The sequence below is a fragment of the Platalea leucorodia genome, assembly GCF_965183815.1.
Source record: "Platalea leucorodia genome assembly, chromosome: W".
Lineage (NCBI taxonomy): Eukaryota > Metazoa > Chordata > Aves > Pelecaniformes > Threskiornithidae > Platalea > Platalea leucorodia.
The window spans coordinates 42,461,632-42,485,012 of record NC_138859.1 but is presented as its reverse complement, the minus strand read 5'-3'; the positions used below and the strand labels follow the sequence as shown (position 1 = coordinate 42,485,012).

Genomic DNA, 23,381 nt, shown 5'->3' with positions numbered 1-23,381 from the left:
TCTAATTAATTCATCTGTGTTGGTGAGCAAGAGGTCCAGTAACCCTTCTCCTCTGGCTGGGCTGTCTATCAGCTGGATTAAGAGATTATCCTCAATGCACACCAAGAGTCTCCTGGACTTCTTACAACTTGCTGTGCTGCTTTTCCAATAGATGTCAGGGTGACTGAAGTCCCCCAGCAGGATCAGAGCCTGTGAGCGTGATGCTTCCTGTAGTTGAAGTAAGAATGTTTCGTCAGCAGGCTCCCCTTGATCCGGCAGCCTATAGTAAACACCAACCATGGTGTTTCCTTTGTCGGCTTGGCCCCTAATTTTTACCCATAAGCACTTAACCTGTTCATTGCTGTTTTTCAGACAGCTCTGTGCAGTCAGTCTTTTTTTTTTTTCTAACATAGAGGGCAACCCCCCCACCCCTCCTTCCTTCTGAACAGTTTACAGCTATCAATTGCAGCGCTCCAGTCGTGCAATTTGTCCCACCACATTTCAGCAATAGCGATTAGATCATACCTTTCTAGCTGCACAGTGGCTTCCAGCTCCTCCTCTTTGTTACCCCTGCTGTGTGCATTGGTATAGAGGCACTTCAACTGGGCTATCCACCCTGTCACCTTTTAGAGGAACATGCCCTAATACCTTTGAGGCATTTCACAGGTGTTTCCCTGTTGGTTCCTAATACCTCAGCAGCTCCTGTCTGGTGCTCAAAACTCCACCCCCCACACTAAATCTAGTTTAAAGCCCTCCTTGTAAGTCTGGCCAGCTTGTTGGTGAAGGCCCTCTTGCCCTGTTTGGTCAGGTGAATCCCATCAGCTCCCAACAGACCCAGCTTCTCAAAGGCAGATCCATGATCACAGAAGCCAAAACCTTGAGTATGGCACCAGCCACGCAGCCAGGCATTCACCTGTTCAATTAATCTTCTCCTTCCTGAACCCCTTCCTCTGACTGGGAGGATAGAGGAGAACACCACTTGTGCTCCAGATCCTTTTAACATTGCTCCGAGGGACATATAGTCTCTTTTGATGGTTCTAAGTTGCCTCGTCGCAGTATCACTGGACCCTATGTGGAATAGTAGGAGTGGATGATAATCTGTAGGGTTCACCAGGCTCAGCAGCCTCTCAGTGATGTCACAAATGCGAGCTCCTGGTAGGCAGCAAACTTCTCTAGAGAAATTGTCTGGATGGCAAATGGGTGCTTCAGTGCCTCTCAGTAAGGAGTCTCCATTTACTAATACTTTATGTGCTTTTCTGGTGGCACTGGTTCTAATGCAGGTGAATGGTTGGATCAACAGTCGGCTTTTCCTGGATCTTGTCCATTACTCATGTGCTCTTTGTTCTCCAACCCCAGAGCATCGTTTCTGTTACGTAGGGGCACTTTAGGGGAAGGGGGAAGGTTCTTCTGCCCTGAGCAGAGACAAGAGTCCAGTCTCCTTCATATCATGAGTTACTTGTGTCAGTCAGCTTGAGGCTGAATTCAGGCTTACCTTCCCCTTGCACAACCTTAAGGCACGGCTGTTGCTCAGCTCTGTATAAAATGCTTATTAAAATACAGTTATTTAAGAATTTTAAAAGAGAGTTAAAAGACCTCCTAAAAATCAAACTGTAATCTGAAAGTAAACTGAGCACATTTTAAATGTCTATCAATAATATTCCAATTGAACCAATTTCATCTTGATGAACTCAAGTACAGCACAACATTGGGAAGCATATATTTTTTTTTTAATATATATATATAAAATATATTTTTTTTTCCAAAACACAGCAAAACAAGGCAACTATTATCATCTTGGATTTTGTTTCAAAGTCTAAGGACTCTGAGCTAAAATCAGTGGTTACAGCTCTTACCAGCTATAGGATCCATGGTTTCTCTATTGCTTGGAGAATATGAACTCTGAGAAGATGAAAGCCCACCAGTGGAACTGCTAGTAAAGTGCATGTTTGATCTACGTGCACGGGGGCCTCCCAAACCCCGGCCTGGGTGAAACATTCTACGTACGTGCCGAACGCCACTAGATTCATCGTAACCAAGCAGTTAAGAAAAGTCTTTTGCTATCAAGTATTAAACAGCAAGAACATTTACTAGGTGGAATAATTAGGCAACATACTATTCCTCATTCATAAAACAATAATTCAACTTTATAAGTGTAATGCAATCATAGCTATGGTGCCAGTCAGACCTATAGATCTGAACCCAAGGTACCCAGGGCTGCTTACACCAAATTAATCTTTCCCAGGCTTTTTATCATGTCTAAAAAAAATGTCAGGATGGATTTCTTGCCTTCTGGATCAAAGTTTTCTACTAGGTAATTTAAACCGATGATGCATATTCAGCAGAACACATAACAGACATAAGGATTTTAACATCAAAATTGGGAAAGAAGGGTATTTAAATACTGAAAATAATCTGCAAAGTTTTATTGCCATTCTTACCAAGAGCACACAGTAATTATTACATTTTATACTTTTATCCAAAGAATTTCACCCACTCCAGTCTTCAAGGAATTACAGGTCAACAGAGGATTCAGCACTTCTGTCACACCCCTTTGCTTCATCTTCCCTCTCTTTCTCCACACAAACTCCATTTGCTCCAATTATGAAAACAAGCCCTTTCACTTTCTTTATTTCCCACATTTCTTAGGAGATGTCTATAAAAGCTATGACTTGAAATATAAGCTTTTTGATACATATTAAGAGACTATCAGCAAATCATTTAAAGATGATCTTTCCCAGAACAGTGTTAACATATGAGTTCTGCCAAGACAGTCTAGCTAAAGCTTCCTTCTATTTTAAGAAGCACTAGTGCAATTAACTACTAAGCTAGGAAATAATGTAATTGGACATATCTTATTTTTCCAATTTCTAAATTAGTAGCTTTAGCTCACCTTATCTCCAATTTTCTTATTTCCAAAAACAGCATGTTTATCACTTCTATAAAAATCTATTATTTGTATCAGACTGGTGTCCAAAGTACTTATCACACAACGTACAATTATGGTGTAGAATTCATTTCCTCATGATATTACTGAATTGAGAAATTTAAGACTAAAAAATTATTAGACTTCTTTTGGCAAGTAAGAATATCCAGTTACTATAATAAATACTTTCAGGAAGAATTGACTCTCTCAAATCTAGCCAGCTGAACATGAGCCAGCAGTGTGCTCAGGTGGCCAAGAGGGCCAATGGCATCCTGGCTTGTATCAGGAATAGTGTGGCCAGCAGGACCAGGGAGGTGATAGTGCCCCTGTACTCGGCACTGGTGAGGCCGCACCTCGAGTACTGTGTTCAGTGTTGGGCCCCTCACTCCAAGAAGGACATCGAGGTGCTGGAGTGTGTCCAAAGAAGGGCAACGAAGCTGGTGAAGGGTCTAGAGAACAAGTCTTATGAGGAGCAGCTGAGGGAACTGGGGTTGTTTAGTTTGGAGAAGAAGAGGCTGAGGGGAGACCTTATCACTCTCTACAACTACCTGAAAGGAGGCTGTAGCGAGGTGGGGGGTCGGTCTCTTCTCCCAAGTAACAAGTGATAGGACAAGAGGAAATGGGCTCAAGTTGTGCCAGGGAAGGTTTAGATTGGATATTAGGAAAAATTTCTTCACAGAGAGTGTGGTTAGGTATTGGAACAGACTGCCCAGGGAAGTGGTACAATCACAGTCCCTGGAAGTATTCAAAAAACGTGTGGATGTGGTGCTTAGGGACATGGTTTAGAGGTGGACCAGGCAGTTAGGTTAACAGGTTGGACTCAATGATCTCAGAGGTCCTTTCCAACCTTAACGATTCTATGATTCTATAAAACATTTCACTTGCAGAGTTTAGGAGGGGGTGAAAAAAATCTCCCTTGGGACAGAATATAGTTGTCTAGCACAGATTGGTTTGTTCCTCCTTTGAATCTGTTGATACTGCATACTGGTAGTGACAGAACATTGTCAATAATATTCTACTGATTGACTACTGCTCTCATGCAGTTTGGGAAGCTTTCCATAGCTACATCTTATAGAAAAATGCCCCCATTCTGGGATTTTTTTTTAAAGTAAACTTGGGAAATAAGATAACTAGAACATCCTTAATATAAATCCTTTGAAAAATTGCAGCCTTGGTCTCATTTAGAAAAGGATCTTAGTAGCTTGCTAACTGCACCTTTCAAAGTGCTTTTAAGATAAACAACATTATTTAAATACTAGTTAAGAGTATATTAATGTCTCACCCAACTATGCTGAGGTTAGAAAAGCATTTGGAACTCTTAACTCATTGCAAACATATACTGAAAACAACCAAGCTAGAACCATTTACATGGTCAAGACTAAAGTCATGTTTTAAGCAGCAAAACAGTTGAAAATTGTTTAAGAAAGAAACTGGAATTTAAAGAGCTGTCCAGAGTCTCCAAGGATAAAGGCGTATATCTTGTAGTGGCTGCACAGGATTCCTCACAAGAAATATGTGCAGCCATTTAAAACAGCTTAAAAAACCCTTCCAACTGCTACACAAAAGACAATATCGTTTCCTAAACTGCTAGCAACTGGGCAAGGGGAAATCTCTCCCCCTTTTTCTTCCTTTTAGTCTTAGCTGTCAGAAGACATGAAATAGCACCCAACATGGAACAGCTAGTCCAGAAAAAATTTCTATATCAAGTTTTGTGGACTTGGTAACACTGATTGCTAAAGCAATGCTGTACAGAAACTTCCACATGCATTTTCAATAATTATTTATAACATGGTCCAATTTATAAAGCTCCCCCCCATCAGTTTCATGATGACTGACACTGTTGCCTTACTCAGTAACTGAAAAGATTATTGTAATTTCTCTAGCTCTTATGTAGCTAGTAATAAACACACATTTCCCAATTAAAAGTTATCTGACATCACTGATGTGGGAGGGGGAGGAAAATCTCAAGAAGCATGAATTCTAATCCAACACATCATCCACTTCAATAGGAAGTTAATTTCACTATGTAATTGGGACTAACAATTTAAATGCTAACAAATTTAAATGTAAATACAGATCACAACCAAAGTGAAACCATTTCCTCTAACGTTGCTAACAGTAGATATAATGAACTTGAGTATTTCATGATGGCCTGTACTTCCATGAAGAGTACCTTCTGAAATTACATTGTAGGTATTTGTACAGCAAAAAAACAAGCCACATTACTATTCCTAAGATCAAGTAACGCAGAAGAAAATTGTACTTAAAGTGCAAAGAAACTGACAGTTTGAGCTCTTCAGTCATCAAGAGTAGTTATATCACTACAATCTGCAGATAACTGAAAGACAGCCCTAATCCCTAGGAAGTCTCCTGATAGCTCTTCTAGTTATATCTTAAAAAAAGTCAATAAATAACAGGCTGAAATTACCCTATTGAAATATAGTGATAAAACTAATCAAACACTTAAAATCACTCAAAGTTCAAAGCATTCTCTGACACATTTGCTTTTGGTGAAATTTACTGCTTTCAGTCTCATAATTATCTATAATACACTATTGCATCTGGATTGCTGCTTTCAGTCTCATAATTATCTATAATACACTATTGCATCTGGATTGCTGCTTTCCCGTACACAAAATGGCATCAGAACTAATGACCAAGAAGGGTAAAAACTGCAGTGCAGAAAGAAGCAGCTGGGTGTCAAAAACATCTTTAAAAGGTTTTTCTATCAGGAATAAAACAAAAACACACACCCACATTGTCAAGCTACACCTAAAGCCCATTCACAGTCTGATAAATATAAATATATATACATATAAAAAATTCAGACATACAGATCCCCTATAACTAAACACCAATTCTAAAAAATAAGCAAAAGTGACGTAGCCACTTGACTACAGAAATCAAAACAAGTAGTTACAGCTATTATAAGGAATAGTCTATCCCTTTTCCCTCAACTTAAGAAAGGATATTAAATCTCTAGGAGCTCTGTGTTCCAGTGTAAGATGAGCTGCAAAGTCATCTGTGACATGATTAGGATCCCCTCCAGGTAATGCTGCACATATTGGACAAATCTGAAACAACAAAGTGAGAAAAAAAACCAAACACAACCAATTTTACACAAATCACAAAACACATAATTCAGAGTTGATCACTTGACATGGATTCTTATACTTTAAATATCACATTCTAATCCTATATCTAAACAGCCACAGGTTTAAAACAGTAAATGTGTTCAAATGCAGCTGTTAATTTTAGTACCTTTTTAAGACCCACTTTTCCTTGTAATTATGCTTTTAATAATACCATGGAAACCAAAAAGTAAAATTTACAAATCCTATCTGCAATGTTTCGGCTTTCAAACTTGTCTTTATATGTCAATTCCAGCACAGACAGCAGGTCTGGTTACACAGGATTGCTGCTTATATGTACCTGCATATGACATTATCAAGTTCATTTACTGCTCTTTGAATCCCCAAGCAACTTCTCATTCATCTCACCAGAGAAATGTGGGAAGGAGAATGAAACCAGATGCAAATATTCATTAAAGTATCATCACTGAGACCACCCACTGAAGTAACATGCAAATAGAGATTCAGCAGAGAAGAGAAGAGAAACTCCTTATTCCTACCAAGTATTTTGGGAGATGGCATTATAGTTTTGTTTTTTCCTTAAGCCTAAATACACATTTAAAAAAAGCCTAGGGACACTTACTGCCATAGCAACCTTCATTTATTATTTTTATTTTTCCTCCCAATGACTTTGCATCCACCTGAGAGAAGTGTGCTTTAAAAGTCCTTTGCAACAGTTTTGCAGGCCAGCCTTAAAGTTTGACAGATCACAGGTTAATAAGCCAGAAAGGAGAAACTTCCACACAGTATGTTAGGTCTTAACTACTCTTCCAGGGAGATCAACCTGGACTTTGCAACTGATAAGACTGTAAACTAAGGGGGAGACCCCGGGTACCAGACTGGGAGGGGTGAGGGAATCAATAGAACCATACAAACCAATGAAGAGACATACAGGGGTAAGGGAGAGCAGGGAGGAACAAAGGGGAGGGTAGACAGAAAGGGGTATAAAGCAGGCTGGTCGCATGTAAAACAGAGCTGGTCAGTATGTTTGTCTGGCTGAGCCCCAAGCCTGATCACCACAGTCTGTCCTGTCTTATAAAATCTTAACAATCTCTCTGCATAATCTCACTCTCTACCCCATGTGTGTGTGTGTATGCTGCAAGGACTAAATGCCAGCTACTGGTGAGACCTGTGTATGTGTGCATGAAATTTAGTGCCAGCTACTGGAGTCAGACTGGGGCTGTAGGTGCCCCTATGGCATCAGCTACTGGAACAAGCATCAGTAGTTGGAGGGGCCATAGCTCTCTAGACCTAGGGTGGGTACTACAAACTTTGTGCCTGAAGTGCTAGCTACTAGGGGGGGGCTGTCACGAGTGGATTTGGTGTCAGCTACTCCAGTCAGACCAGAGGCACAGGCACCCCTGGCCTGTGGTGTCACCTACTGGACTGAGTGGGGTCTTAACATCAGCTACTGGAGCGAGTCATGGTCTCTGCCTCCAGCCACTGGGTTGGGAATAGTGTGTGTCCCAAAAAACAGCTAATGGTGGGGACCAGTGTGAGTGAGGGGCCCAGCACTGGTGGCTGGGGCAGGACCACCAGTCACAGCCTATGTGGTGCCTGGTGCCAGCTGCTGAGGGAAAGGGGGGGTGGGTGTCTGCATCTTCCCCAAACCTGGTGTGCATGTGTATTCGCTAGCAAACTTCAAGCTGGACTAGCTAATGAGCAGGGAGGAGCCTCAAGTCTAGGCAGGAGTAAGAAGCAGGCAAGGGTCTGTGCTGGTATGCCCAGGGGGACTTGCGAATGTGGAGTGCCTGTGGGATGAGTGCATGTGTATTTGCTAGTGAGCATCAAGCTGGACTAGCTGGCAAGTAGACCTGTGAAGCAGGTAAGAGAGCCTGGGATCCAGGCAGGGGTACTGGACAGACAAAGGGTGCCATGCCGGTACTCGAGGGAACACAGTGAATATGCGTGCGTTTGTGAATCTAGAGAGTATCACGTGTGTACCTTCACTAGTGACCTATCTCTACCAGCTGAAGAGGAGGAAGGGGACTTGGCTGCCTATACTTATGTTTTATGCAAGTCCTACAGGTAGGTGCTGTTGAAGGCAGCACCGTGTCTGTGGTCATCTGTGTGACAGACCATGTCAGTGTCCTCTGTGTGTGTACAGGTCTCTGGAATACATGCTCAGCTTTGCTACTAGTTGAACCTGCAAACGGGAAAGTGGCAGCTGCATCCCTCAGCCTAGGCAGAGGCCCAAGATCCCCAGGCTGGGCTTCAGCAGCTGAGCAGAAGGGAGTCCTGGGCTGGAGAAAGTGGCCACGCTTTTAACATCCCTTAAAATTAACAGATCGCCATATTACTTCGAAAGAAATCCAGGAGATTATTAAAAAGCCTTAAGCCAGTTAGGCTCCAAACATCACAGTTGACAGTTTCTACATCTGTTCTCTTATTACCACCACCTCCTTATTTATACGAGTATACTGGTTTTGGCTGGGATAGAGTTAAATTTCTTCATAGTAGCCCATATAGTGCTATGCTTTGGCTTTGTGACCAAAAGAGCACTGATAACAACACCAATGTTTTAGCTATTGCTGAACAGCTCTCACACAGCATCAAGACCTTTTCTGTCTCTCACACTGCCCCAACAGCAGATAGATTGGGGATGTACAAGAAGTTGGGAGGGGACGCAGCTGGGACAGCTGACCCCAACTTGCCAAAGGGATATTCCATACCATATGCCAATGTGCTCAGCAATAAAAACCACAGGGAAGAAAGAAGGGGGGATGTTCAGAATTATGGTGTTTGTCTTCCTAAGTAACCATTATGCATGATGAAGCCCTGCTTTCCTGGAGATGGCTAAACATCTGCCTGCCGATGGGAAGTAGTGAATGAATACCTTATTTTGCTTTGCTTGCGTAGACAGCTTTCGCTTTCCCTGATAAACTGTCTTTATCTCAACCCACAAGTTTTTGCACTTTTACCCTTCTTGAGGAGGAGTTGGGAGTGAAGTTGAGCCTTGGAAGAAGGGAGGCATATGGGGGGGAAGACATTTTTAGATTTGTTCTTATTTCTCATTGTCCTACTCTGTTTAATTGGCAATAAATTAAACTAATTTCCGCAAGTTGAGTCTGTTTTGCTTGTGATGGTAAATGGTGAGTAATGTCCCTGTCCTTATCTTGACCCATGAGCTTTTCACCATATTATCTACCCATCCTGTTGCTGGGGAGGGAGGTGAGATGGAGCAGCTTGGTAGGCACCTGGCAGCCAGCCAAGGTTGACCCACCACACCTGGTCCTTTCAGTTCAGTCTAGTTTCTGCCTTACTAAATACAGAATGAATCCACTAAGTGTGACTGAGTAACAGAAAACTGATGTCTTCATTTTGAAACTTGATTCAAAAGATGATATCTGGTGGCATTTCTTAAAATTTTCAGAGCTGCAACCCCAAAAAGCTTCTACCTGAATGCTGTGTTTTGTTAATCACTCCACGCTACTGAAACCCAACAGCAACAGTAACAATCATCATAATGCCAGCCACATCCATCTGCACTTGCCCTGTATTGCTGACCATTATCCTCAATAATTTAATGAAGAAATAATCATAGAATCATAGAATGTCCTGAGTTGGAAGGGACCCACAAGGATCATCGAGGCCAACTCCTGTCCCTGCATAGGACAGCCCCAAAATTCACCCCATATGTCTGAGGGCGTTGTCCAAACGCTTCTTGAATATTGTCAGGCTTGGCGCCATGACTACCTCCCAGGGGAGCCTGTTCCAGTGCTCCACCACCCTCTGGGTGAAGAACCTTTTCCTAATGTCCAACCTAAACCTCCCCTGGCATATCTTCCTGCCATTCCCTCGGGTTCTGTCATTGGTCACCAGGGAGAATAATTACTGAGGTTTTAGTTCTAAAAATAAAGAAATATATGCCGATAGTTCATGTGTTCTTAGGAAAGACCAGGACACCTTTGAGTCTCAGAACAGGTTGACCAATTTTACCTCCTCTACTACTCCTTCTCATAAGGCCCTTAGCAGGCTCTAATGAGAGATATTCTCCTTCCCCCACATAATTTCTCAAGAAGTGAAGAGAGCTTAGAGGTCAGAAAAAACAAGTTCAAAAACACAAGTCATTTCTCCACAACTTATTAAGATTTTAATAATTTTCCTCAAGCATGCACATTTTTATAGGAATCTACAGCACAAATAACTAGACAACAGTTCCCTGAATTTCATTCTATAATCATACATTCCTCAGGCATAAACAGCATTCACACACAAACATGAATATATTTCCCACTGCTGGAAAGACACCCAAACTTATTGGTCAAGAATTTAACCTAGGATTGCTAACACACATAACTGTTGAATTAGTGAAATAAACTTTAAAAATAAATACAAAACATACCCCTGCACCATAATGGGAAATCTAAAAACAGGGCTACAGACTTTTCTAAAAAGAAAGTAGTCAGAACACTAAGCAGTGCAAGAATGTAGTTTCTCAACACTGTAATGAAGGCTGAGAACAAACCATTTCTAACAGCATAAAAATCCAAGTTATTTATTATTTTATTGTTTACATAGCAAAGAAGTCACCTCACATTTCGGAAAAAGTTCAGACCTTCTGGCACAAGCAACAGTAACATCTAGTGTCCCTCAGGGGTCTGTTCTGGGGCTAGTGTTGTTTAATATCTTCATCAATGACATAGACAGCAGGATCGAGTGCACCCTCAGCAAGTTTGCAGATGACACCAAGCTGAGCAGTGCAGTCGACACACCTGAGGGATGGGATGCCATCCAGAGGCACCTGGACAAGCTGGAAAAGTGGGCCTGTGTGAACCTCATGAGGTTCAACAAGGCCAAGAGCAAGGTCCTGCACCTGGGCCAGGGCAATCCCCAGTATCAGTACAGGCTGGGGGATGAAGGGATTGAGAGCAGCCCTGAGGAGAAGGACTTGGGGGTACTGATAGACAAAAAGCTGGCCATGAGCCAGCAATGTGCTCTCGCAGCCCAGAAAGCCAACCGTATCCTGGGCTGCATCAAAAGAAGCGTGGCCAGCAGGGCGAGGGAGGTGATTCTGCCCCTCTACTCTGCTCTGGTGAGACCCCACCTGGAGTACTGCATCCAGCTCTGGGGTCCTCAGTACAAGAAGGATATGGACCTGTTGGAGCGGGTCCAGAGGAGGGCCACAAAAATGATCAGAGGCATGGAACACCTCTGCTATGAGGAAAGGCTGAAAGAGCTGGAGTTGTTCAGCCTGGAGAAGAGAAGGCTCCAGGGAGACCTTATTGCGGCCTTTCAGTACTTAAAGGGGGCTTCTAAGAAAGATGGGGATAGTCTTTTTAGCAAGGTTTGTGGTGACAGGACAAAGGGTAATGGTTTTAAACTAAAAGAGGGTAGATTCAGACTAGATATAAGGAAAAAATTTTCATGATGAGGGTAGTGAAACACTGGAACAGGTTGCCCAGAGAGGTGATAGATGCCCCATCCTTGGAAACATTCAAGGCCAGGCTGGATGGCGCTCTGAGCAACCTGATCTAGTTGTAGATGTCCCTGCCCATTGCAGGGGGGATGGACTAGATGACCTTTAAAGGTCCCTTCCATCCCAAAGCATTCTATGATTCTATGATCTAGATATAAAAACTTGAGGAGATCAGAACGCTTACTGACAAAAACAGAAGCAAAACAATTGTTCCAGTAGTCTATTATACGGTGTATAATTGCTTTACACCAATTACTACTGTTGAAATCATCAGGAAAATCAAGTGGTAGGGGGTAAAGGGAAACAGCAAGGGCCACTTTATAAAAAAGTCAATATATTTAAAAGCTATTTATTTTTACAAGGGTTTAACCCTCTCTGTAACACCAGGATTTAGTGGCCTGTGTACCAAGGATCCAAGGACTCAGCTGCATAACCTTGACTCAGACTGCTGAGAGAGAGCTGTGAGAAAGTCTGTAGAGAGGTAACAGTGATGATGTAGGCAGATGTAGGATCGTTGAGTTGGGGACTGTTAGTAGCTCAAGGAGTCAAGAGGGAAAACACCAGCATGGGGTATGTGTGTGTATGTATGTATGGTACATACCTTCCTAGTCAGCATTTAAATGAACATATACTTCAAGGAAAAAAAAAAAAAAATCCTGGAAATTTTCATATACTTTCATTGTAATTGAAAAACAACGCTGAAGCAGCTTACCACCTCTGTTGATGTTTCTGCGTGTTCAGAAGCAACATGTTCTTGAAGAGATGTTTCCGTATAACCCATCTTTCCACAATATGGACAAGTAAAGGACTGTGGCTGCTCTACAGAGAAAGCTTCTCCACCATAATACAAATCTGGAAAAAGATGATGTTTCAGGAGGAGTTATTTTCAAGCAGCATAGTTCATTATTTTATTTATATAACCTCTTTATATATACACCTATATGCATGTAATCACTATCAAATTAATTCATTATTTAATAAACATTTTAATTCTGCACAAAGTGCATATGCCAATATTATAAAGTTGTTCGATGACTCAACTTCCAAAAGAATAGACAGACTACATAATTTTCACTGGCAAACAACATAACTTACTAACATCCAAAAAGAGCAAAGTCTGATGGTGCTGCCAAACCATCACTTTTCCCCCATCCTTGTTTTTACCATAGGTGAGCTTGTATTACAGATAAGATCACTGTAGATGCACTGTGCTCTCACAGCCTTACTTGCAGCAAATCTATGTTAAGTATCATAATTTAAAATGCCTCAGTAACACCAGCACTCCATATGATGATATCGGTGCCATAGCTGAACCAGTGTTTAACAATAAGGGGAAATTTTAGTGAAACAAAAGGAGTGAGATGTTACGTACCAGTTTCAATACTTCAGCACTTCTTGAATACCGAAGTAGCAGCCTCCCTTAAACTGCTAATTTAGCAATTAACATGAGCCAAACCAATCATGAAAATTTAACAAACCATGCTAAATTCATACTAAATTGCATCACTCCAAGAAAAGTTTCCTTCGCTGCTTATAGAGGAAGAGCACTAAGATGATGCTTAGGCTCAGAATGCTCTTCTAAAGGGGGCTCTCTAAAGGGGACTTGATGGCATACTAAATTAGATTTCAAGCCTAAAGTTATTTAGAAACTACAGTGTTTCCTAAAGAAAATGGCTTTAGGACATCTGACAATCTCAATGGGGAAGAAAAAGAACAATTTTGCTTTATCAACCACAGAGATAGCACATTCTTCTCTCTGGTTGCAAACCTCCTGGCACTCATTCAGAAATACACTAGCATTCCTCAGACAAAACCAGTATTTCAAGGAGCCGATTCAGAACTAAATGTAACAATTTGTCCTTATAGACTGAGGAGACATATTACTTTAAGAAGGTACACAGAAGACAGAGGAATTTTAATAACAATTATTTTCATACAAGTGCAACTTCATTTCAATTTAATATATGTAAACTAAAAATGTTGACATCATACAAGTAATATGCTGATTTCACACTAATATTTGAACTAAAAAGTTGAAGAAACTGAATGCTGACAAGCTTTTTGCCTCTCTCCCCTTTTTTCTTCTTCTTCTTCTTTTTTTTTTTTGAAGTGGTACTTTAATACTGAGAAATAAGCTTCATTAATCAGAACAGTATTACCCTTTAAGCTACTGCATCTTCCGTTCTGCTTCACATTTTCTAGCTAAAAAGCTTCCCAAGCCCTCTGGCTAGGTACCCTGCCAAAAGCATAAAGAAACAATGCATACCTCTTTATATCTCCCCCCCTTTGTAAATACTCAGATAAAGACATATAATAATATAGCTACATCTTTCATATAGACTCTTACACTGGGGACTTAAACAGAAGTAACACGATATAAGCTCTTAAATACAATTTTCCAGGAAAATCATATTACTTACTTTGCCTAGTGTAACCCCTTAAAAATGGCAGGGATAGTGAGGAAACAACATGCTTCCACATAATACAAATCATAAAGCGTCCTAATAGCTTAGAATGTAGCATTTGTGGCTCACTGCCAGCAATTCTTTTTTAGGAACACCAAAACTGGGAAGTCTGCTCTGAACTTCTATGCTGTTCTAGAAAAAAGTATAATTTCTACAGGGACTACTAGATATGCACATCCCTATTTTTTAAATAGATCTATTGCAATGCTGTTCTGTCCTTTGCTATGACAGCATACCAATGTTTGTGCCCATTCAGCATTTTAAAGTTTATGTTTAACAAGCATCTTTTCCCAGCATCACTCTAGGAACTGAAGAACAATACAACTGTCACTGTTCAGAATTCCACCTTCCTCATTCAAAATAAATACTAGATTGCACATTGACTTACAGAAGAAGTGAGCCAACTAGGCTCATAAACACAAACACAGGTGAAGCTGGAAGTCATTAGTGCTTCTTATTCATTTCCAACAGTCTCACTTGAGTTCCTATACTGGTCCAAGTCTCTGGAAATTCAAGGCCATGACTAAAGCTCCTCCAGGAACCTCTCATTAGTATATATTTCACAGCATTTTAAGGCTCCTAAGCACTATAATAACTGACCAGGTGTGGCAGGTTGACCTTAGCTGGCTGCCAAGTGCCCACCAAGCCGCTCTCACTCTCCCCCTCCTCAAGAGGACGTGGGGAAGAAATAAGAAGGAAAAGCTCATAAGTCGAGATAAAGACAGGGAGATTGCTTACCAGTTATTGTCATGGGTGAAACAGACTCTTACTTGGGGAAAATTAACTTAATTTATTGCCAATTAAAAATAGAGTAGGATGGTAAGGAACAAAGACAAAACTAAAAACATTCCCTCCCACCCTCCTCTTCTTCCCAGGCTCAACTTCACTCATGATTCTTGCACCTCCTTCCCCCCGAGTGGCGCAGGGGGATGGGGAGTGGGGGTTGCAGTCAGTTCATAACACTTCATCTCTGCTGCTAATGCCTCCTCACGCTCTTCCCCTGCTCCAGTGTGGGGTCCCTCCCACAGGACTCAGTCCTTCATGAACTGCTCCAACATGGGTCCTTTTCCATGGGGTACAGTCCTTCAGGAACAGACTGCTCCAGCATGGGTCCTTTTCCATGGGGTACAGTCCTTCAGGAACAGACTGCTCCAGCATGGGTCCCCCATGGGCAACAGATCCTGCCAGGAGCCTGATCTGGTGTGTGGTCCTCCACAGGCTGCAGGGGAACCTCTACTCTGGTGCCTGGAATACCTCATCCCCCTCCTCTTTCACTGACCTTGGTATCTTGCAGGGTTGTTTCTCTCACATTTTTCTCACTCTTCTCTCACAGCTGCTGCACAGTGGTTTTTTTACCCTTTCTAAAAAGATGTTATCACAGAGGCACCACCAGCACTGCTGATTGGCTCAGCTTTGGCCCAGCAGTGGGTCTGTCTTGGAGTCAGCTGGAACTGGCTCTACCCTACATGGGGGGAGCTTCTGGTGTCTTGTCACAGAAGCCACCCCTGCAGCCCGCCCAAATTCTGGTGTATTGGGTTTACATGGCAAGTATTCTTACAGAGTTATACAACTGCACACTAATTTCATTAGTCCTGGTTTCAGCTAAGATAGAGTTAATTTTCTTCTCAGTAGCTGGTATAGTGCTGTGTTTTGGATTTAGGATGAGAATAATGTTGATAACACACTGATGTTTTAGTTGTTGCTCAGTAGAGTTTACACTGGTCAAGGACTTTTCAGCTTCCCCTGCTCTGCCAGGTGCATAAGAAGCTGGGAGGGGGCACAGCCAGGACAGCTGACCCAGACTGGCCCAAGGGCTATTCCATACCATATGACATCATGCTCAGTATATAAGCTGGGGGAAGAAGAAGGAAGTGGGGGGACGTTTGGTGTGATGGCATTTGTCTTCCCAAGTAACCGTTACGCATGATGGAGCCCTGCTTTCCTGGGGATGGCTGAACACACGCCTGCCGATGGGAAGTAGTGAATGAATTCCTTGCTTTGCTTTGCGTGTGGCTTTTGCTTTACCTATTAAACTGTCTTTATCTCAACCCATGAATTTTCTCACTTTTACTCTTCTGATTCTCTCCCCCATCCCACCAGGGGCAGTGAGCAAGCGGCTGTGTGGTGCTTAGTTACTGGCTGGGGTTAAACCACGACAGATGTCCAAGCTCTCCCTGACACCTAGGAGAATCTACTTGGTTTGGTGCCCCATCACAAACCAGAACTTGAATAAGGTTTCAAGCAGATTACCAGTACAGTCTCCACAGGTTTCTATATAGAGACAATGCTGCCTATTAGGTAGCATGCTGAATGGAACTAGATATACTTAGGTCCATCTTCGTCATCAACTACAGATGGATCTTGAACAAATCATTCCCATGACACATCTTCCCCCCCCCAGTCTTTAAAAGGGGGGGTGGTGATATTGACCTCCTCTGAACTTTCAGTTTTTGGGGGGGGGGGGGGGGGGGGGGGGGGGGGGGGAAGTCTCCTGCCTTCTCTTTACCACAAAATTAAGCATTCACCATCATGCCTACTGTCCACTCCCCAACTCCATCAACTAGTAACAACCACAATGAGTTTATTCCCATTAAAACAGTCTTCACACATGCACAACCTTGCATCTTTTATTCAAATCTGACTGCAAGCAATAATTCTGAACTTTGTCAAGGGAAATGTATTCTAGTAATCACACATATACCTCCATTAAAAGTCTTCCATTCTATGTTTTTACTTCAGGTGTTTTCCTCTCAGTGTTCTTTATGCTTATGTTTCCCATTCATACTTCCACAGACAGCAAATGACATCTCAGTCCAGTTAATCTTTTTTCATTTTGTTTTATACTGCTGATGTTTCCCTTCAGGATGTTTTCTTTTAACCTTCTCGTACATCTTTGCTTCATGATTTTTAGTTTCACTAGAACAGCTAACCTGACAACTCTGAAACAAGTTTAGACTAACTCCAGCATTAATTATATTTTTTTCCTTATCTACTAAATTCCTCTAAGTCACGTGATCTCCTTATTTATAAAATGCCCTTTAAAAAGTTACTACACTTTCTCTAGGCATCTGATTTTTAACCACACGGTACATACACTTTCTTACCTTACATTCCATACAGGATTGTAATACAAGGCATAAATATTTTCAGAATGACATCATAAACCTTCCTAAAGCCTAATCAGAAAGACATTGATTAACATTCTTTATTTTACTCTGCTGCATAAATCAACAAGGTGACTTGTACTTTGGTGTTCTCTGCCATTAGCCCTTGTTGCAGTTCAGAATACAGCGATGTGCTTTCCTCTCATTCTGTTCCAGGTTTAATGAAACAAAAAGTCTTGTTGAAGGACCAAGCTTCAGCATTTTCTTCTCCTCTTACTAATACTGGTTCTAAGGGAACAGTGTTCAAGTATTAAGCCACATTGAAGTGCTAGAAGAATATATTCTTAATTCTTTTTACTTAAAGAAGCTATAGAAACAGAAATGTCTCCTATACTCTGAAGAAACCAAACGATTTGGAAGTAGTCCTAAAAATCTTTTGGATCAGCCCCACTCCCTACTTCACTGCAAAGTTTCTTCCACCTTCCTAGCCTGATTCTTCATAAAGATTTAGAACAGAATAGACTAATTTCAGTTGGAAGGGACCTACAACGACCATCCAGTCCAACTGCCTGACCACTTCAGGGCTGACCAAAAGTTAAAGCATGTTATTAAGGGCACTGTCCAAATGCCTCTTAAACACTGACAGGCATGGGGCACCAACCACCTCTCTAGGAAGCCTGTTCCAGTGTTTGACCACCCTCTTGGTAAAGAAATGCTTCCTAATGTCCAGCCTGAACCTCCCCTGGCACAGCTTTGAACCATTCCCACACGTCCTATCACTGGATACCAGGGAGAAGAGATCAGCACCTCCCTCTCCACTTCCCCTCCTCAGGAAGCTGCAGAGAGCAACGAGGTCGCCCCTTGGCCTCCTTTTCTCCAAACTAGACAAGCCCAGAGCCCTTAGCTGCTCCTCATAGGACATGTCTTCCAGCCCTTTCACCAGCTTTGTTGCCCTCCTCTGGATGCATTTAAGAACATCCTTTTTAAATTGTGGGGCCCAGAACTGCACACAGTACTCAAGGTGAGGCTGCACCAACACTAAATACAGTAGGATAATCATCTCTCTTGACCAGTGTAGAGAACTGCTAGTGTAAAACAACAAGATGTCTCAAACAGCCTGGGTGCTAAAACCACAATGCAGAGCGACGGTCGCTAGGACCAAGGACCGGACAGTACCTGGAACGAGGGTGAGGGAGTCCTGTGGAGATAGGACAGCCTTGCCTCAGCCCCATTCCCCCCACACACACCCCTACTGCCTGGGGGACAGTCCTGGTGTCACTCCTCTTGGTTTGACTGGTCGCTGATGTAATTTTTCCAATTAGCAAAACTACTAACCACTTGTGCCTTGGGAAAGGAATTTGGGAGGGAGCTAAAAGATAACAAACCATGGAAAACTAACGGCTCTAACCTTGAAGAAGAGCTAACAAGAAGATAAAAGTGAACATCTTGGCACCAAAGACTGGACGGTGGCCAGAGAAGATAAAACTGCAGAAAGTAGGTGAAAGGTAAATGTGGCGAGGGGAGATCACGACCACCGACTCAATTCAGGACCAAAAAGACTTGCCCCCCCACACCTGAAAGGAGCATGCGTGCTAATTTACATAGTAAGCGAGGCTAATTTAAATACAGTAAACCAATAGTGTATGAAATGTTAATCACTAACCAATAAGTGTAAATTTAGGCAGGTTTATACTAATCATGTAGCCTGATAAATGTGCTGTAGTTTGTGTGCTCATGTGTGCCGGTACTCATGTTTGTGTTCGTGCTCATGTTCGTGCGTGCGTGATTTGTGGAATTATCATCACCGAGCACCCTGCGCAGAATCAACATCTCTATAAGAACCTTCACTTCTCACTCTTCTCCTTCTTTCCTCACCGAATACCCTTGTTGGCAGGACCAACGCTGGATCCAGGACTGGTGATTCTCTTTTCTCTCTCTCTCTCTCTCTTTTACTTTTCCTAAGGTGATTAAGTTGTTAGAGTTGTTAAACTGAAGTCAAGTACTGCACGGCCTACCTTGATTTTCCGTAAAACCGCATAGCTGGGGTGGATATAACCGTGAGAGGGTTGGTGGGTATTGAATATTTGTACTCAATATTTGTCTCTATAGAAGCTTTCTGTTAAAGCTGCTGTTTGTGTATGGATCTTGAGTGTTGGCCCACCTTAATCCACACCGAGAGGATTTGCGAATCTTAGTCACTCCTCCCCCCTCCTCCCCAGGTGGGACGTGACAACCAGCTGGTTATACTGTGTTTGATGCACCCCAGAATGCGGTTTGCCCTCTTGGCTGCCAGGGCACACTGCTGACTCATATTGAGCCGGCTGTCAACCTGCACCCCCAGATCCCTTTTTCTGCAGGGCTGCTCTCCAGCCACTCCTCTCCCAATTTATGCTTGTGCCCAGCATTACTCCATCCCAGGTGCAGAATCTGTCATTTGGACTTGTTAAATTTCATCCCATTAATCATAGCCCAATGCTCCAATCTATCTAGATCCCTCTGCAAGGCCTCTTGTCCCTCAAGGGAGTCAACAGCACCTCCAAGTTTGGTATCATCAGCAAACTCGCTAACGGTGCATTCAACTCCTGCCTCCAGGTCACTGATAAAAATATTGAACAGAACTGGCCCTAGCATTGAGCCCTGAGGAACACCGCTGGTGACTGGTCACCAGCCAGATGTAGCCCCATTCACTGCAACCCTTTGAGCCCTGCCCTTCGAGCCCTGCCGTTCAGCCAGTTCTTCACCCAGCACACCATGTACCTGCTCATCCCACAGTTGGGCAACTTGTCCAGAAGGATGCTGTTGAGGGACAGTATCAAAAGCCTCACTAAAATTCAGAAAAACCACATCCACTGCCTTCCCCTTCATCCACTAGGTGGGTGACCTCATATCATAGAAGGATATCAAATTAGTTAGACAGGACTTTCCCTTTGTGAACCCATGTTGACCGTGCCTGATGATTGCATTGTTCTTTAAATGCCTTTCAATAGCACCCAGGATGATCTTCTCCATAATTTTTCCAGGTACTGAGGTTAGACTAACAGGTCTGTAGTTCCCTGGGTCTTCCCTCACGCCCTTCTTGTAAAGTGGAATAACGTTAGCTAGCTTCCAGTCAGCAGGGAACCAAGACCTTTGGTTGATGATCGAGAGGGGTCCTGCTGTAACAGCCGCTAGCTCCTTCAGTACTCTGGGATGAATCCCATCAGGCCCCATGGACTTGTGAACATTCAGCTGATACAGCTGGTCCCTTACAATTTCAGTGTCCACAAATGGAAAGTCACTGTTCCCACACTCGTGGTCCTCCGACTCAGGGGACCAGGCAGCCCAAGGTCTATCAGTATTATTAAAGACTGAGGGGAAAAACACATTGAATGCCTCTGCTTTTTCTTTATCCCTATTAGTCTGGTGACCATCTTCAACAAGTATCGATTCAATGTTTTCTTTAGACCTCCTCTTGCTATTAACATACTTAAAAAAGCCCTTGCTGTCTGAAACAACACTGGCCAGTTTCAGCTCTAGTTCAGCTTTGGCCTTTCGTGTTTTCTCCCTGCATAAATGAACCACAGCTCTGTAATCTTCCTGCAAAGCCTGACCTTGCTTGTACAATTTGTACAATTTCTTTTTCCTCTTGAGCTCCACAAGGAGTTGCCTGTTCAGCCAAGCTGGTCTTCTGCCCCGCTTGCTTGACTTTTGACACACTGGAATTGCCTGCTCCTGTGCTTCTAAAAGGTGGTTCTTAAAAACTGACCAGCACTCGTGGACTCCTAAGCCCTCAAAGGCAGATTCCCAGGGGACTCTGCTAAGTAGCTCCCTGAGTAGCTTAAAGTTTGCTCTCTTGAAGTCCAGGGTAGCGACTCTGCTGTCCTTTTTTCTCATTACACTGAAAATTTTAAACTCAACTATTTTGCAATCACTGTGGCCAAGACAGCCACCTACCATCACATCTCCCACGAGTCCTTCTCTATTCACAAACAACAAGCCTAGGAGGGCCTCTTTCCTAGTTGGTCACTGAGTACTTGTGACAAGACATTATCTTCAACATACTTCAGGAATTTCCCAGACCTGCTTGGCACAGCAGTATGGTATTCCCAGTTGATGTCTGGGAAGTTGGAATCTCCCATAAGGGCAAGGGCTACCAATCCAGAGATTTCTCCTAATTGCCTATAGAGTAACTCCTCAGTGCTATCATCCTGGCTGGGCAGTAGACACCCACTGCAACATCTCCTTTGTTTTCCATCCCCCTAATCCTCACCCAGAGGCTCTCCACCACATCACCGCTAACTGTAAGGGCTGTAACAATCAAACCTCTCCCTTGCATATAGTGCAACTCCTCTGCCTTGCCTGCCTATCCTTCCTGAACAGCCTGTAGCCCTCCATTCATGGGACTCATTCCTCCAAGTCTCACTAATACCAATAGCTCTGGGAGCTGACCAACGCTTCCAGTTCATCCTGCTTGTTTCTCATACTGTGTGTGTTGGTGTACAAGCATTTCAGACAGGCTCCTAAGCCCTCCGTGCTCCCTGGAGCAGCGTAAATGCTCCCACTAGCATTGCCACCCTCAGGCAATACCATGCCAAGCCTTGGCTTACCTACTGCAATCCTGTTGGTATCCCCTTGCCCCATCGATTCTAGTTTAAAAGCTCTCTCAATCAGCCCTGCCAGCTTACACCCAAAGACCCATTTTCCCCATCGGGACAGGTGGATCCCATCAGGTCCCAGCATACCTTATGCCTCAAAGGCTCTTCCATGGTTTAAAAACCCAAAGTTTTGGTGGAGGCACCAGTCCTGGAGCCAGGTATTGATATCCTGGGCTCGCCTGTTTCTTCTGAAGTCTCCCGCCATTACTGGGAGGATTGAAGAAAATACTACCTGTGCTCTGAAGTCTCTTTTGATTGACCTCAGACTTTTTGTTGCAACATCATTTGTACCCATGTGAAAGAGCAGGAATGGATAGTAGTCTGAAGGTTGAACTAGGGTCTTCAGCCTTGTGGTGACGTCCCTAATTCAGGCCCCAGGGAGGCAGTAAACTTCCCTGAAAAGATAGTCCGGTCTTCAAACGGGTGCTTCCATTCCTCACAGGAGGGAATCACCAATGACCATAACTCGCTGTTGTTTCTTCTTGGCACTGGTCTTAATGCAGGTTTTGTTGCAAGGGGTTGGTCTCTCTGATCTTGGCAAGACTGCTTGCACAGGTTCCTCCTCTTTCTCATTATGCGCTTCATCTACCATACCCAGGGCCTCGTACCTGTTCTGTAAGGGTATCTTAGAGGGTAAGGAGGGGTTTCTCTTACCACTCCATGCTGTAACCTTCTTCCACCCCTCCTTATCCCTTATGACACTGCCTTCCCCCTGGCACAAAGCAGATCCAGGACCTGCCTCCGTAGTGGCCACGCTGAGTTGGCTTCTATGCATCATATATGGCAGAGTACGGCTCCATTAATCAATTTCCCTCTCAGACTCTTGAATACTCCTCAGTCTGCTCACCTCCTCCTGCAGCTCAGCCACCAAGCAGAGCAGTTCATCAATCTGGTCACACCTCCCACAGTCTTGCTTGCAATCACTTTCCACCTCTAGGAATATCCCTTCACACATCCCACAGCTGGAAACCTGGGTGGTTGCATGCTTGAACAGGAGCTCTGTCTGTGTGGCTGCATTGGTTCTACCAGGTGCTAGTAGCTCAGGAGAAGCAGGGGATACTGCTTTTTGCCAGGTGGTCACCATGCTTCCATGCACCACGCGCCTGCCCACTGGGAATATATATATGTTCATGCATTGCAATCAGCTGGGCTGATTGTTTTCACCTGCTTAAATCTCCCACTCTGCCAGGTGCAAGCTCCGCCCCTTGCTGTCTCTTCCAATCAGCAGGTCTGGTGTCAGTTGCTTGGGGAACGCCCCCTGTTCAGACAAGCCTTTACTTGTCCATGTGTATCCCTCATGGTTTTTTTTTTTTTTTTAAATTATATGAGTAACACAACCTAATCCAAAGATGTGTTTACTTAGAGGCTTTCAAAGAAAAATATTGAGGTTTCCAAGAAACAATGTGTTTTCTAGATGCACAGAACATTCACAAGATTGGTTCGAAAGACTTTTTAAAAGTTAAATGACTTGCAATAAATTTTCCCATTGTATTCATTCAAACTTTTAGCACTGAAAGTTAACTTATGGCTCCACAGCAAGCATACATCAGTCCTCTTTTCTCTATGAAAGATGTACACTTAATGTTTATGATGATGCTGCCATTTAACCCTATATGTAATATACAAGAATAAATATCATCAGGGACAAATAAGTTTGAACCATATATCTCAAAGAGTAACCAGAACATTGAATTAATATATACTGTTACACAAATATTTTTACCTC

General features: G+C 43.0%; 1 protein-coding gene across 1 annotated transcript in view; it reads right to left on the bottom strand.

Annotated features, from left to right (window-relative positions):
• LOC309601888 (E3 ubiquitin-protein ligase KCMF1-like) overlaps positions 1 to 23,381 on the bottom strand; it is a 57,356-nt gene that overhangs the window by 6,934 nt on the left and 27,041 nt on the right. Inside the window, exons 3-5 of the mRNA XM_082335132.1 lie at positions 12,165 to 12,304; positions 5,875 to 5,976; positions 1,833 to 2,007 (exon numbers count right to left, since the gene is read on the bottom strand). Coding sequence (XP_082191258.1) covers positions 1,833 to 2,007; positions 5,875 to 5,976; positions 12,165 to 12,304 — 417 coding nt within the window. The remainder of the gene's footprint in view (positions 1 to 1,832; positions 2,008 to 5,874; positions 5,977 to 12,164; positions 12,305 to 23,381) is intronic.